General features: G+C 43.3%; 2 protein-coding genes across 8 annotated transcripts in view; both read left to right on the forward strand.

Moving 5' to 3' along the window:
* Positions 1 to 12,904, forward strand: part of lmo7a (LIM domain 7a) — a 77,016-nt gene that overhangs the window by 42,856 nt on the left and 21,256 nt on the right. For 6 of the 7 annotated variants that reach the window (XM_042494953.1, XM_042494954.1, XM_042494949.1 and 3 more), the window contains 5 exons: positions 1,383 to 1,632; positions 8,200 to 8,229; positions 9,914 to 10,028; positions 10,789 to 10,931; positions 11,721 to 12,384. In XM_042494953.1, the coding sequence (XP_042350887.1) occupies positions 1,383 to 1,632; positions 8,200 to 8,229; positions 9,914 to 10,028; positions 10,789 to 10,931; positions 11,721 to 12,384 (1,202 nt within the window). The remainder of the gene's footprint in view (positions 1 to 1,382; positions 1,633 to 8,199; positions 8,230 to 9,913; positions 10,029 to 10,788; positions 10,932 to 11,720; positions 12,385 to 12,904) is intronic. The other variant, XM_042494950.1, reaches the window with a different exon arrangement.
* LOC121949301 (LIM domain only protein 7-like) lies at positions 3,849 to 6,431 on the forward strand. The gene is made up of 3 exons (XM_042494956.1): positions 3,849 to 4,332; positions 4,568 to 4,714; positions 5,143 to 6,431. The coding sequence occupies exons 1-3, from the start codon at positions 3,932 to 3,934 to the stop codon at positions 5,927 to 5,929; spliced, it is 1,335 nt and encodes a 444-aa protein (XP_042350890.1). The 5' UTR covers positions 3,849 to 3,931; the 3' UTR covers positions 5,930 to 6,431.

Here is a 12,904-nt window from a genome sequence, read left to right on the forward strand (position 1 = left end):
TCAGGAAGGATCCACCTTAAATGTAGAAAACATAACAAAAACACAACAATTCTCATTTTCAGGTGATTATACACTATAGAGAAAACACACTTATTATATTTCATTTCTGCCAGTATTTCCCCCATATTACTGGTTACCGAACTGGGGGTCTTAACCCTCACCAGGGATCACTAAAGCTTGAAGGTGGGTAATGAGGCCTTAATTATTTCAAAGTGTAAGTGTAAGATCTGTATCTCAGCATTTCATTTATTTCTGTGAACTTAATGTAATTGTTATTTTTAGATTTCTTTATTGTTCAAAATACAATCTCAAGAGCTAATAGAACAATGGCCAAATGTCAGGGAGGAGAAAACACTGAATTTGGGCCTATAACTTAAGTATGATTGTAAAAAAAAAAAAAAAAAAAACCAACACAGGCAGAGATTTACATGAAATGTTCCCTAAAATATCAGAAAAACTGTTCTCAGAGTCAAGAAATAATGTCAAAATTCATCCATATCGCTAGATTTACACAAACTTGCTGCAGTTTTTGTGTTTTCTATTTGGGTTAATTGTACAAATATATCACTAGTTGTGTAATATTATTATTATGCATTGATATAATCTTAAATACCCACATTATGTCACTTAGTCAGGGGCTGTCAGCTTACATAATGACAGAAAAGGGGTCCTTTAAGGAAGAAGGTTGTGAATCACTGACCTAAATCCTACACACTGGACCTTTAAGAAGCCAGAGCATGGCTTTCTTTTATTTTTGTGATATTTTTTTCTTTGTGTTATTTGAGGCCCTAACAATAGACTGTCATCAACATTTCTCAGATTACTTCTCTGCATGAATATTTAGGATCAAGTTCATCTCTCTACAACTTCAAATATTTGTAAAAAAGGAAGATATGCTGATCAGAGCCAGAAAGTCACCTCCCATTGTGAAAACAACCACGTATCGCCATCTAGTGGCGTGCTCTGGAAAGTAAATATTTTTAGTGAAAAGTCCCCCAAGGAAGGAGATGTTATATTTCAACACTGAAAGCCAGACTGTGATCTTGTTTCATGACAAAAGTGAAGTATGCTTTGAGAGTGTGAAGTGCTGGTCAGTGATCTCAGAGTGGTTGTGTCCCCCCCTTCATAGGAGAGGGCAGTGAGACATTCCACAGCCGTCCACACCGGCTTGTAAATGAGGAGGCCTCCATTCCCCACCCGGCACCCCTCTGTTACTCCTCCGCAGTCACGCCAGAACACACACTCCCCTCTCTCACCCTGTTTGTCCTTTTTGCTACTTCATTACCCCCTCAGACCTCCTCCTTCTCCCTTTTTCTTCATTTCTGGTAATCATCTTTACACCTCTTTGTCCCCCCTCCTCTCCTCTTCCCTCCACGCTCCAGGTTGTTGCAGTGACACTGAGGCGGACTCTGTCTACAGGATGGCTGAACACAAGGACAGTCTCAGTTACCGCCGGTCAGTAACCATCACACCCAAGACCAGCACCCCGTTTAACCAGTTCCTGCCCACTAAAGACAAACCCTCAGGCTACGTGCCTGCTCCACTGAGGAAGAAACGGGCCGAACGCAATGAGGAGAGCCGGCGTAGCTGGGCCAACCCCACGTACGGAGAGGAGGAGGGCACGCTCACCAGGTACTGTTACACACAAAACTTTGATCTGTTTGAAGGTGCCGTTTCTCACCTCAGCTAATTCATTTTATTCTTTTCTTAAAGGTCCAATATTGTAAAAAGTCAGATATCATGTATTTTTTTTAATTATAGAGCAGGCGCAAAGGCTGTATAAATACTGTAAAAAATGCTCAATCCACATAGAAATACAAATAGTCCAAATTCAGAAAGTTTCGTCTTTAAATGAGACGTCACGACTTTCATAAAGCTGTGATGTCACAACTATACTATAAAGAATGAAAGTGCCGCATCAGTGCCGTTACAGTCATTTCTGCGGTTGCAATAACATTGCAGAGACACAAGCTGCATTTCAGTTGTTCATCATGCCCTCAGTGACTTCCTGTCAGCACCGCCACCATCATAAGTGTCCCTCCGGTTGTCTGAAAAACTGAAGCGAACTTGGTGAAATCCACCCTCTGTGGGCTGAGGGAGCGAGTGAAAACAATGGTCACTCCAGAGGTCTATATTACCCACAATTTGTTGAGGTTATGCATTTCATGCGAGAAAATACGTCCATGGTTAGGGAGCAGCAAGAAGTAAAGCTTAAGTCGCTCCACAGAAGAAGGAGAAGATGAATACATTGGTAAATAAATAACATGAAAATTAAAAATAAGATTTAACTTCTTTCACTATCTGACGCTTTTCAGTTTTAGTTCAAATGTATCTCATAGGTGTGTATAGCAAGGTGTACATGTATAAAGATTTATTTTTCTATTAGCAGTTTCTCAAGAAAGTCTCATTGATATTTTATTGAAAACTGTCATCTAACTAATTTCAGTTAACATTTGCTTGTGTGATTTTATTATTCCAACATTATGGTACATGCATGGAAAAAAAATGCTGTTTTGCAAGATATCATAAGCCTGTAGCAATAATAGTGATAATAATAAAAACAATCATGATACTGATCTCAACTAGAAATTTCTAAAACAGAAACTGATGCAGCTAGTCAGCAGGTGTCTGTCAGTGTATTGCCCTTATCTGCAGACAACTCTTTGCTTAACTGAAAAGAGTCTGCAGATATTTCTCAAGATTTGTAAAAAGCTGTATAGCACTAATTCTGCAACTGGCGATTGTTCCCTGATAGTCAGGCTTTAACTTGATTTTATAAATGTAGTTTAATAATGACAAATAAATCTACCTTGTACCTTGAAAATGAATGAGAGCAGGTATATTTCATGTAAATACCCTGCCTGCTTTCCCTCCATTTTCCAAGTGGCCTCCATTGCACATAAGCTGTTATGTAATAAGAGAAGTCGAACTACTAATAAAACACAGTGACAGAGAGCACAGATCTGGAAGAGCCAGGATCACTGACCAATCAGAGCAGACTTCAGGTACATGCAGGTATATTCAGGCAGGCAGGATGTGATAATGTGTTTTTGAACATGAAAGCAAGTAAACATTTTCTAGTAAAAACCCAAATTTCAAGTATGAACTTGAGAGGGGCTGAAATAAACGATGAAATAAACGCATTATATGGGACCTGTGAAAGCAACATAACGTGGTCTAGAAGTGTACGTACCCAAATTCTTAGTTTGTGCTTCAAATGTCCGCTCTCTCCCATCGTGTTGTGGTGCTGTTGTGTTGTCTGCGAATGGTCGATGGTGTTGTGTTTCATTTACTGTGGAATCAGCGATGCGAGGCTATCCTCTGACTGCTACAGTCAAAGAACCCAGAGCGCCTCGCCCGCGGCTCACCTGCAGTGGGCCTACGAGTACGAAAGTGGCAGCGACTCGGATGCAGATCGTCCGGACCCCGACCTCGTTCTGGACGACCTGGCCAGCAGACGCTTCCACAGCCCCTCCCCGGCTCCTCCAACCAACTTCGCAGTGCCCATCAGTCCCCTGGCGGCGGGAAGGGCATCTCGGGGCGGCGGTGGCCCCTGGCCTAAGGTCACTATGACTCCCAATGTTGCCCCTCAACAGAGTGTGACCTGCCTCAGGTCAGCGAACATGAAGCGACAGTGTGACTTTGATGTGGCTGCCTGATGAGAGCAAACTAAAGCGCTTCTCTTACCCTCAGTTTGCATGGTCAATGTAACCATGAGCAACATCTTTGGTTGTAGTTTGCTGCCTCTAACAGTGCGCTAAAGTTTGAATTGTTTTTTAAATTTTAGCTGCCGCACGTCCTTATTTGCGCCTGAATTTTAGAGCTTGAAGGAGTGATTTGAGGTTTAACTCATCAAATCAGCTTCGCCTCCTTTAAAGTTTGGTTTTGCATTGTTTTGCTGATCCTCATTTGAGGTTGTTGTGCTGGAGGAATGTGCTCCTCTTTGGCGTGCTGTGCTGCTGCTGAAAAACTTCTCTTTGACACATGTGATTGGCTGTCTCTCTTGAGCAGCAGTGGCGTCAACAGAGGAGAAACTCAGCCCCACCAGCAGGGCTCCGTGAGGGTGGAGCACCGCCACCCCGTGTCCACCCACAGCCTGTTCAGGGACATGTATGATGACTCTGAGGACGAGGACGATGAGGTGGGCTACGCTGACCCCATCCAAGACGATCTGTACTCTCGCAAGATGGGCGTCAAACCCCAACCTGCTGCCAAAGTGTCTTATGACAAGTTTTTACCAAAATTCTGGACGCCAGAAGAAGATATTCACATACAGAAGATCAAACTGGGCTCTCAGAGGAGACCCTGGTACAAGAAGATGCAAGGCTTCAGGTGTGTGAGGGTGTGAAAATCCAGCATCTTTTCACACTTTTCTTGCATGCCTATCTAAACTCCTACATCCTAAGATTCAAAATTTGGTGTTCTGTCATTCACTGCATTTTCTGCACAGATTCCTCCCACTTACTTTTCTCTCTTTTCCCCTGCCTTTGCCTCCCATCTTTCTCTTTCACCTTCTCTCTGCTTTTGTCCCCCTTTCTTTCGTCCCCCCTGCTGTCCTCGGCTGTAGCTATAAGAAGTCGGGCTCTTCGTCAGATGATTCAGACTGTGACATCAGTCCTTGGCTCTCCTCTGCCCCCTCTCCCTCCGGCCCCTCTCCCTCTCACCCCCACACACACGAGGCCCCGGCTCACACCACCCTCGTTGTGGGGAAAAGGTCGATACAGCTGCATGATTGTGACGATGAAGGAATGTTTTAGAGCATCCAGGAGAAATATAACTGGGGCTGAATTTGTGATGAGCTGCTTTCTAAATGTACTAATGATAAAATACACTGTCACGCTACTGAAGGTTGCCCTAACATGCTTTATGGAGCGGTTTGCTTGCACTGACCTTAGCAGAAAATAGGTTGCGTCTTAGCATTATCCTATTTTTGTAGCAGTTTATTCTAGTAAATACTTTATTTTTTATAGCTAGCATTGCAGTTTTATTTCGTAGCAGAGTGACTGCAAAAATTTGATCAACATCTGTTTGAATCAAATTTCACATCTTTATCTCTTCCTCCTTTTCTTGCTCTTTGATCCAGTTCACATGCATGCACTCATCACCTCTCTGTCCTTTTCTCTCCTTCTGCCCACCCTGCAGTCCTCATATCCAAGCTCACACTCTCCCACAGCTCCCAAAGATACAGCCCCCTCTGTTAGAGACCCCCCCTCTGGTGTTTGCCCCAGTGGACCCCACCTCGGGTCCCAGATTGGTCAAATGTGAGAGGTGGGCCCTCCTGGGGCGCCAAGACCCCCGGGAGCCCCCAGACCCCATAGATTATGAGAGCATTATCCCTGACTTGGAGAATGATGACATGTTTGCCAGGCGGACGCTGGCCTTCCAGTCCAACACAGACTTAGCTATGATGAAGACTCAGCTGCCCGCCAAGTATCGCCTCTACTCATCTGAGCCGCAGATCAATATCATCACCCAGCGACGCAGCGGGGGCGGCACGGAGGAGAACGAATACCCTGATATCGAGGAGGACGATGTTGTTTATCGTAAGGAGAAAACCCAGCTGGCCCAGCGGCCGCTCTCAGGAGCCCCTGACAACTACGCCCCGATGCCCATCCCGGAGCCATGGGCTCTGCCTCCTGACCTCAAGGCCAGACTCCTGTGCCCCCCGTGTCCTCTAACGCAGGAGGCAGCGGAAAACAAACAAAATGTGGCTGAGAGGGAGGCGAATCCTAAAACAGATGACATGCTCGTGCGGAAATTTGGAGTTTGTTCTGATCAGAGCTCAGTGAAAGCCAATCAAATGACGCCAACTGTGCCTTCGTCCTGTAGCGAAGGCGACCTGCAGAAATGGCAGGCGATCAGGGAAGCCAGTCAGCTGAGATATAAGAAGAAGCTCATGGTGGAGAGGCTGGCCGCTCTGAAGTTGTAGGAACACGTTGCCGTAACAACGCCTGTTTGTTTCTCACTTTGCGGACTGTAAAAAGTCATTTCAGTCTTGAAATATGTTGTGTGATGGTGAAGTGGTCTCGGCTGCATGTTGATCAAACTTGTAAATGATTGGTCCGGGGGCCATCGCATTCATAGATGGGAGTTCTTTATGAAAACAAATCGGTGCCTTCAGCATTCGCTGGATCAGTCACACAAACCGAAGCAACAGCTCAGAACTTTTTCCTGTTTTAAATGTTTGTTGTTACTTTGAAACTGAGTCTTTTTCCAGTCTGAGAGAACCTTTAATGAAAGTCTGCATGATGGCAATATGGTTAGCAACACATGGTATGTACAGTACATGCTAAGTGGATGGCGAGACTGTTTTTGAAGTGTAATTTTTGAACAAATCAGACCCAGATTTCTCATATTATCTTTGGTTGTGTTTTCCTATCAGACCAAGTTTGCCTGTGAGAAAACCCTAATAAAGGAAATAATAGACTCCATGTTCTTGTGATGGATTGATGCATTGAATTGGCCATTTGCTGACCTCACCTAACACCTACTGTACAGTAACACGGACCGGACCAGAGTTCAACAATATTTTCCTCAGCGCAGGGAACTTCACACTGACATGTAAAGCTCAAAGTGCAGCAGCACGAGAGTGTGGAAAGGTTGAAGCCTGAGTAATATCCAAACATAACGTCCTGTACACTCCAACAGCACTGAGCGGGGCAATTAAAAGTAGTCCCGTCTGTTGAGCCGACATGAAAGCCTATAGAAATTCCCCACGGCTCTGAAAGAAGATGCGACTCCTTAGTGACCTAAACACAATTCGCGCTACAGTTGTTTTGCACATGAAGAGACGCACACAAGCACACACAAAGCAACCATTTAACCTGAGTCAAGGCCATCTGGATTTACTTCACTTCCATATATAAAGCCATGTTTCCAGTGACATCATGTTGGATTTTCCAGAAAGGCAGCATTGTTGAGGGAAACATGCATGTCATGCACCTCCCCGGCTAAATGTCAGGGAATGGAAAGCCGATACTTGGCTGAAAGCGTACTATATACACACCTTAAAGGGATAGTTCGGACTTCTTGAAGTAGGGTTGTATGAGGTATCTATCCAGAGGTTGTGTATTACATATAGCAGACTGAAGCACCGAAATGGAAGATAAATAATGTGCTGTGGACAGGGGCAGCAGCAAAACCTTTTTTTTACCACCGAAAAAGGTTCCACCTAATAAAAAATCAAAGTCTGTTTGAGTGTGCGCTATATTGAGAGTAGTTTTAGGACTTTATTTTGTGGTCAGATCGTCTTTTCTGATCATCAGAAAATCATCAGATTCCATTGACCAAAGCAGTAATTTTACCTCACAGAACATGGAAGTTGCTTGTCTACCGTCAGCTGGTTTTGTTGTTGTTGTTATTGTGTGACTTTGGTATTTTAAAGGATTAGTTTGAATTCACCAAAGTCACAGAATAACTGACAGACTGTAGCTGCAATTTTTAATCAACTTTATTGAGGTAATTATACAAGTTTAAAAACTGAATCTGAAAGTCTGTAAAAAGAGACGCTGTTTTGCATGTCTTCCTGCGAGAAATGATGATAGGATTTCACAGATTTTATATATAATTGAAGGTGCTTCATTTAAAATAAATCATCAGATAATATGTTATGCTTTTTGTGACTTTTTCGCTCTTGAGATCATGTTATTTGCTCTCAACACTGATGCTGCTCTAATCTTAAGAATTAAAGAGAAAGGCGTAACTTTTTCACACTTTTTTTGAAGACTTTTGGTCCAAATGACATCAGTCAAAGTGTAGGAAAAGTGTACGAAACCCTGTTAATCTACATTAATGATTTTTGTATATTTAAAATGTAATACCCTGTTTTTAAAATGCCATTTTATGTGGCAACTTGTTTAGGACTCAAAATGTAGGACTTGGGACTTGAATGAGAAGACTTACTTATGACTCGGTCCCACCTCTGCCAGCTATTGTATGTAATACACTAGCTATTGATAAGCACCTCACACTACCCTGCTTTAAAATGTTCAAACTCCCCCTTTAAAAGCAGTTCATCCCTTGAGAGTAAAATGGAAATCAGCATGTTTAAGCTGAGTTTACACACATTTGTAGCCCACCAGCTGAGGATGAGCTGCTCTGAGGGTCTCTAATTGGCCTCTAGCACTTTCAGACTCACTGTCAAAGACTCCATCTGCAGGAATGTGACTTTGTTGTGTGTGGTTCTCTCCGGTTTCCTAGACAGCACCAAACGCAAGAGAGTATCGACGGGTGAGTTGATACGGGCTCCCAGGAATGTGGCACGTTTGCATTTGCTCTGGCCTCTTACAGTCGCACCTCGCTGCCCCCTGCTTTTGTGCTGCTGTTCTCACTCACTCGCTGCTAAATGCTGACACACAACACAGTGTATTGTATGGCACGCGGCCAAGTTCAGGGTGTCGGGGGAGGGGTGTGTTGTTGCTCCACAAAGCTCTATTGACAAAGCAACAAAGTGAAAAGATGCATGCAACAGCAATATGCTGGCTCATCCACCCAAACTGTAGTGGGTCCCAGTGAGAGTTATGACTGAGCACTGATATAAGCTGCCTGATAGCCATAAGAGACACATGTAAATCTTCACAGGTAAGAGAAAACAAAGAGTGAATTATTCCAAATGCTGTGAGTGCTCTTTTGCATGATGGGATGTTACTAACACACTGAGCTTCCATCACTCCACAGTTTTATGTGGTTGATCTGTGTGCTGTGTTTGCAAACTAACACTTGGTTACAGATTGAAGGGATGGTACAGATTTTTGGAAGTGAGGTTGTATGGTGTACTTATCTGTGGTCAGCGCAATACAACCAGTAGGTGTCAGTCGGCAAGCCCCCCAGTCTGATGAAGGAGGCTGGAGTCTGACATGGAAGCATAGCAATTTTCTGCTGTGGATGGGGGCAGCAATAAAATGCATTTCAGCCACCTAAAAAAGTCCCACCTAAAAAAAAAAAAATCGATATTAGCTCAAGTGTATGCTTTGAGAGAATTTTTCCTTTTTTATCCTAATGTCAGAAGGTAATTTCCAACAGAAAAAGGAAGCAGTTACATTGCTCCCTTCAGTGCCAGACTCCATTGAGAAAATCCATGATTTAACATCACTGAACACAGTAGCTGCTGGTCTTCGACTGCCACGATCAGTTATTTTGCTTCTGCTATTGTGTGACTGTGGCTTCTAAAAGGATTAGTTTGGATTCACTAAAGTCACACAATAACACAAAATAACTAACTGATTGAGGCAGCGGTAGACCTGCAGCTTCTGTGTTCAGCAATGTTAAATCACCATGTTTCTCAATGGAGTCTGGCTGTGAAGAGAGCGATATAACAACTTCAGTTTCCAGTCACAAATTCTGTCCATCTGCAATGTAAAAAATACTCTCACCATAGCGTACACTTAAACTGATGTTGATTTTTTTAGGTGAGACATTATTTAGGTGGCTAAAGTACATTTTGTTGCTGGCCCCCATCTGCACCAGTACGTCGCCTAGTTTCTGTGTCAGACCCCTGCCTGCTTCTCCAAACTGGGGGCGTGGCAACTGACATTTACTGGTTGTAATGCACTGAGCATGGATAAGTAACCCATATAGCTCTAATTTCAAAAATCTGAACTATCACTTTAAAGGTCGAATCCAACTTGTTTTCAACATCAACATCCGAAAAAATGGATTGGAGGTGCAAGGTGGACATTATGTGACCATTTGAATTTTGAATGTTTTTTTCCTACAGCTTGTTTGATGCAAAAGATGGTGCATGCATGCATACCTGAAGTGCAGTTGAATTAATTTTTACATTTTGCTAACTTTTTTTTTTACCTTGTGTGAAGCTTCTGCCAGGACATGCAAACTAAACATCCCCTCTACTTCTCATTTGAGCTGCTTCTTGGACTCTTTTTATTAAACTCTTTTTAACTCTTCCTTTCCGCAGGAGTAAATCGACTAACGATATCCAGGTCGACCCCGCCATCATCCGGCAGGTTCGCTATGAAGAGCTGCAGAAGTATCGTGAGCAGATGAGGGACAGTGAGGATAAGTGGCAGGATGTGAGTATAACCACACTAACACTCATGATATCAGTTTGCTTCCCACCATTCTTGATATATGAATGAAGACAAGTAGACACAGAAATGAAAGGTGAGTGCACGATCTGAAGGATCAGCAGGAGAGCAGGTGTTATGGTGTGGCCGCAGGGCGAAAAGAGAGCTGTTAAGATAGAAGCCAGAGACAGAGGCAGACCCTGATTGGTGCAGCACTGCCCTCTGGCTATGAACTGTCCTCATTCCCAAATCAGTGTTTGTGGCAGGAAATGCAACATCCTGTTAATACTAATAACATAATTGACATTAAATGATGTAATAAAGACAGAGGATATTAGACAGAGAATGAAAATAACTAGATTAATCCACATGAAGTTGACTTGAGGGTGCAAGAAATTCCTGAGAAATAGTTTTCAAAATACAGTGTTGCTCATTCTTAGGCAGATAAATTAAGAGTAATAAAAAGTTGCCCACGTATTTACGACTTGCTGTGACAGTGGTGTGTCTGATCGGTGTCATGGCAAAATAATGGAGTCTTAAAGCAGCATTTAGGTCACACAATACACAGGGGAAGTGAGCCGGGAGGAGCCTAAAGCACACAAATAGAACACCTTCAAATGTAGCCCTTTTTTTTGTCTTTCTCTCTCCTTCTCATCTTCCCTTCAGCTGAACCGTCATGCCATGCAAAACAACCAGTCTGTTTCAACTAGATCTAAGCTTGTTTCAAAATAGTGCATGAAGTGATCTAGGCTCACTTTTGCTGCAGGACCTGAGTAAATGGAAGACCCGGCGCAGGAGTGTCAACTCTGACATAGTGAAGAAAAAAGAGGAGAGGGAGAAGATAGAGCAGATCACCACCAGCAGCAGCAACAGAAGGTCCAAGACCTTCAGGGAGATGCAAGAGGGGAGGTGAGAGAAAACGCACCTGATTGGGGACTCTTGATAATACATTATGTGTGGTTGTAATGAATTTTTATTGTAGTTTTTGTTATTTATTTATTTATTTGTATTAATTTATATACATTAAAAACTATCATGACATTTGCTATCATAGCATTTAAAAGTATACAAAACCCCACTTATTCCTTTCTTATTTATTTATTAAGAAATAAGAAATAATAAAATAATATTTTTTTTTTAATCACCTTTTCAAAATTGTTTTTAATATGTAAATAATTTTGTGTATTTTTAGTGTATTCCAATTTTATGTTCATTTTTAACTTATGTTTAGTGTCTTTGAATACCTGGAAAATAGCTCTATAAATATTTGTAGCATTACTTTTAGTTTATTTTCCATTATACCAAAAAGCAACTAAATTTTTTCTTTTTTAATGCCTTTTTTTTTTACCCTCGGAGGGGATCCTCTGCTAAGGTAATACAAGAAAAGGTGTGCATGAGAAGTTTTGCAGTATTAACCACAGACCAAAGGATTATTTGTGCAGGAGTGCATGAGGAGAGCCTGTAATTGTGGCTTCAGTCAGTGTGAAAGTGTAATCTAATCATGGCTTACAACCTGCCTCCCCTTTCTTTGCCCCTCCTCTATCTTTTCAACCTGTGCTCTTCTTTCTGTTTTCCTCCCTGTCACTCTCTACCCTTCATCTCCCTAAATTGCTCCCCTTTCTATCCTTGTCTTTTTTACCCCTCACTGTCCTCTTTTTTCCTAATTACCCCCCGCCTCCTCCCCTCTCTGATCTGCAGAGAAAATAGAAACAGCATTGGCAGCGGTCTCGGATCCTTATCCTACCTGGACGACGAAGACGTGTTTGATAAACCCGTCATTTCCCCACGTACCCGAACCCTTCCTGCCAGGAGCTACACCATTGACACTCCATACTTTTCATCTGAACCCTCTGAGCCTCCCATTAAAGAGGACGAACCCCCCGCTGCCTCCCCAGCAACTGGCAGGGCAGCTTCCCCTCCCACCTCACGGGACACCGTGGACAGTCCTGCAGGCAGCGACGCCACGACTACCATCACTCCCCGCAGCCGCCGCTTTGTCCCCAGCTCCCAGCCTCCAGCACCTTTACAGCCAAGTCCAGTCTCAAAACCCACCAGCACTGTCAAGCCAGAGGAGACCACAACCACCGTGTCCTCCTTTAGCTCCCTAGAAAAGGTGCCCAAGCCAAGGCGCCCATTGTCGGGCACACAGACTGAGGTGGGGGCCCCCTCCTCTGGTTCTCTGTACAAACAACAACCACAGCCCAGCTCAATGGAACCCAAGCCTCCCGGGGTGTCTCGGGTTTCTGCCTCCCTCCCTAGGAGCTACCAGAGATCGGATAGCGCACGTCTAACCTCAGTTGTCACGCCAAGGCCCTTCGGGACCCAGTCGTCCCGCCTCAGCTCACTCCCCCGAGCCTTTACAGTGAGTACTAGATTATTCTACGACTAAACGCAGACTACCAGAGTAGCAAAAGAGGCTGAAGGGGCATCTGGAGGGCAGGAGTTGTTTGGGAGTAAGAAATCTTGTTGGTCAGGTACAGTTATATGTTATTTGTTTTGAGTGCATCGATGTTACCCAAGAGTCCGATCTGATTACTGTGTGAATAATGGATGAAGCCAGTGTTTTTATAATGCTAACTCAACTGGCAGAGCTGCTATTTTCAGCCTTCCTCACATCCATTTTTGTTACAGTCTTAAGTTAGGTGAAAATTGTGAAATCTTGAAACTTTTTCACTCTCACTTAAAGGTCCAGAGTGTAGGATTTAGGGGAGATACTGGCAGAAATGAAATATAATATGACAAGTTTGTTTTCTTTAGTGTATAATCGCCTGAAAATAAGAATAGTTGTGTTTTTGTTACCTTAGAATGAGCCGTTTATATCTTTACAGGGAGCAGGTCCTTGTCCATGGAGTACGTCATGTTACACCGCCATGTTTCTACTG

This window comes from Plectropomus leopardus, chromosome 10, assembly GCF_008729295.1.
Source record: "Plectropomus leopardus isolate mb chromosome 10, YSFRI_Pleo_2.0, whole genome shotgun sequence".
NCBI lineage: Eukaryota > Metazoa > Chordata > Actinopteri > Perciformes > Serranidae > Plectropomus > Plectropomus leopardus.

Coding starts and splice junctions, on each gene's coding strand:
- LOC121949301 (XM_042494956.1), top strand. CDS start 3,932: ATGTGCTCCTCTTTGGCGTGCTGTGCTGCTGCTGAAAAACTTCTCTTT. Junction 4,333..4,567: donor AAGAAGATGCAAGGCTTCAG/GTGTGTGAGGGT, acceptor CCTCGGCTGTAG/CTATAAGAAGTCGGGCTCTT. Junction 4,715..5,142: donor ACCCTCGTTGTGGGGAAAAG/GTCGATACAGCT, acceptor CCCACCCTGCAG/TCCTCATATCCAAGCTCACA.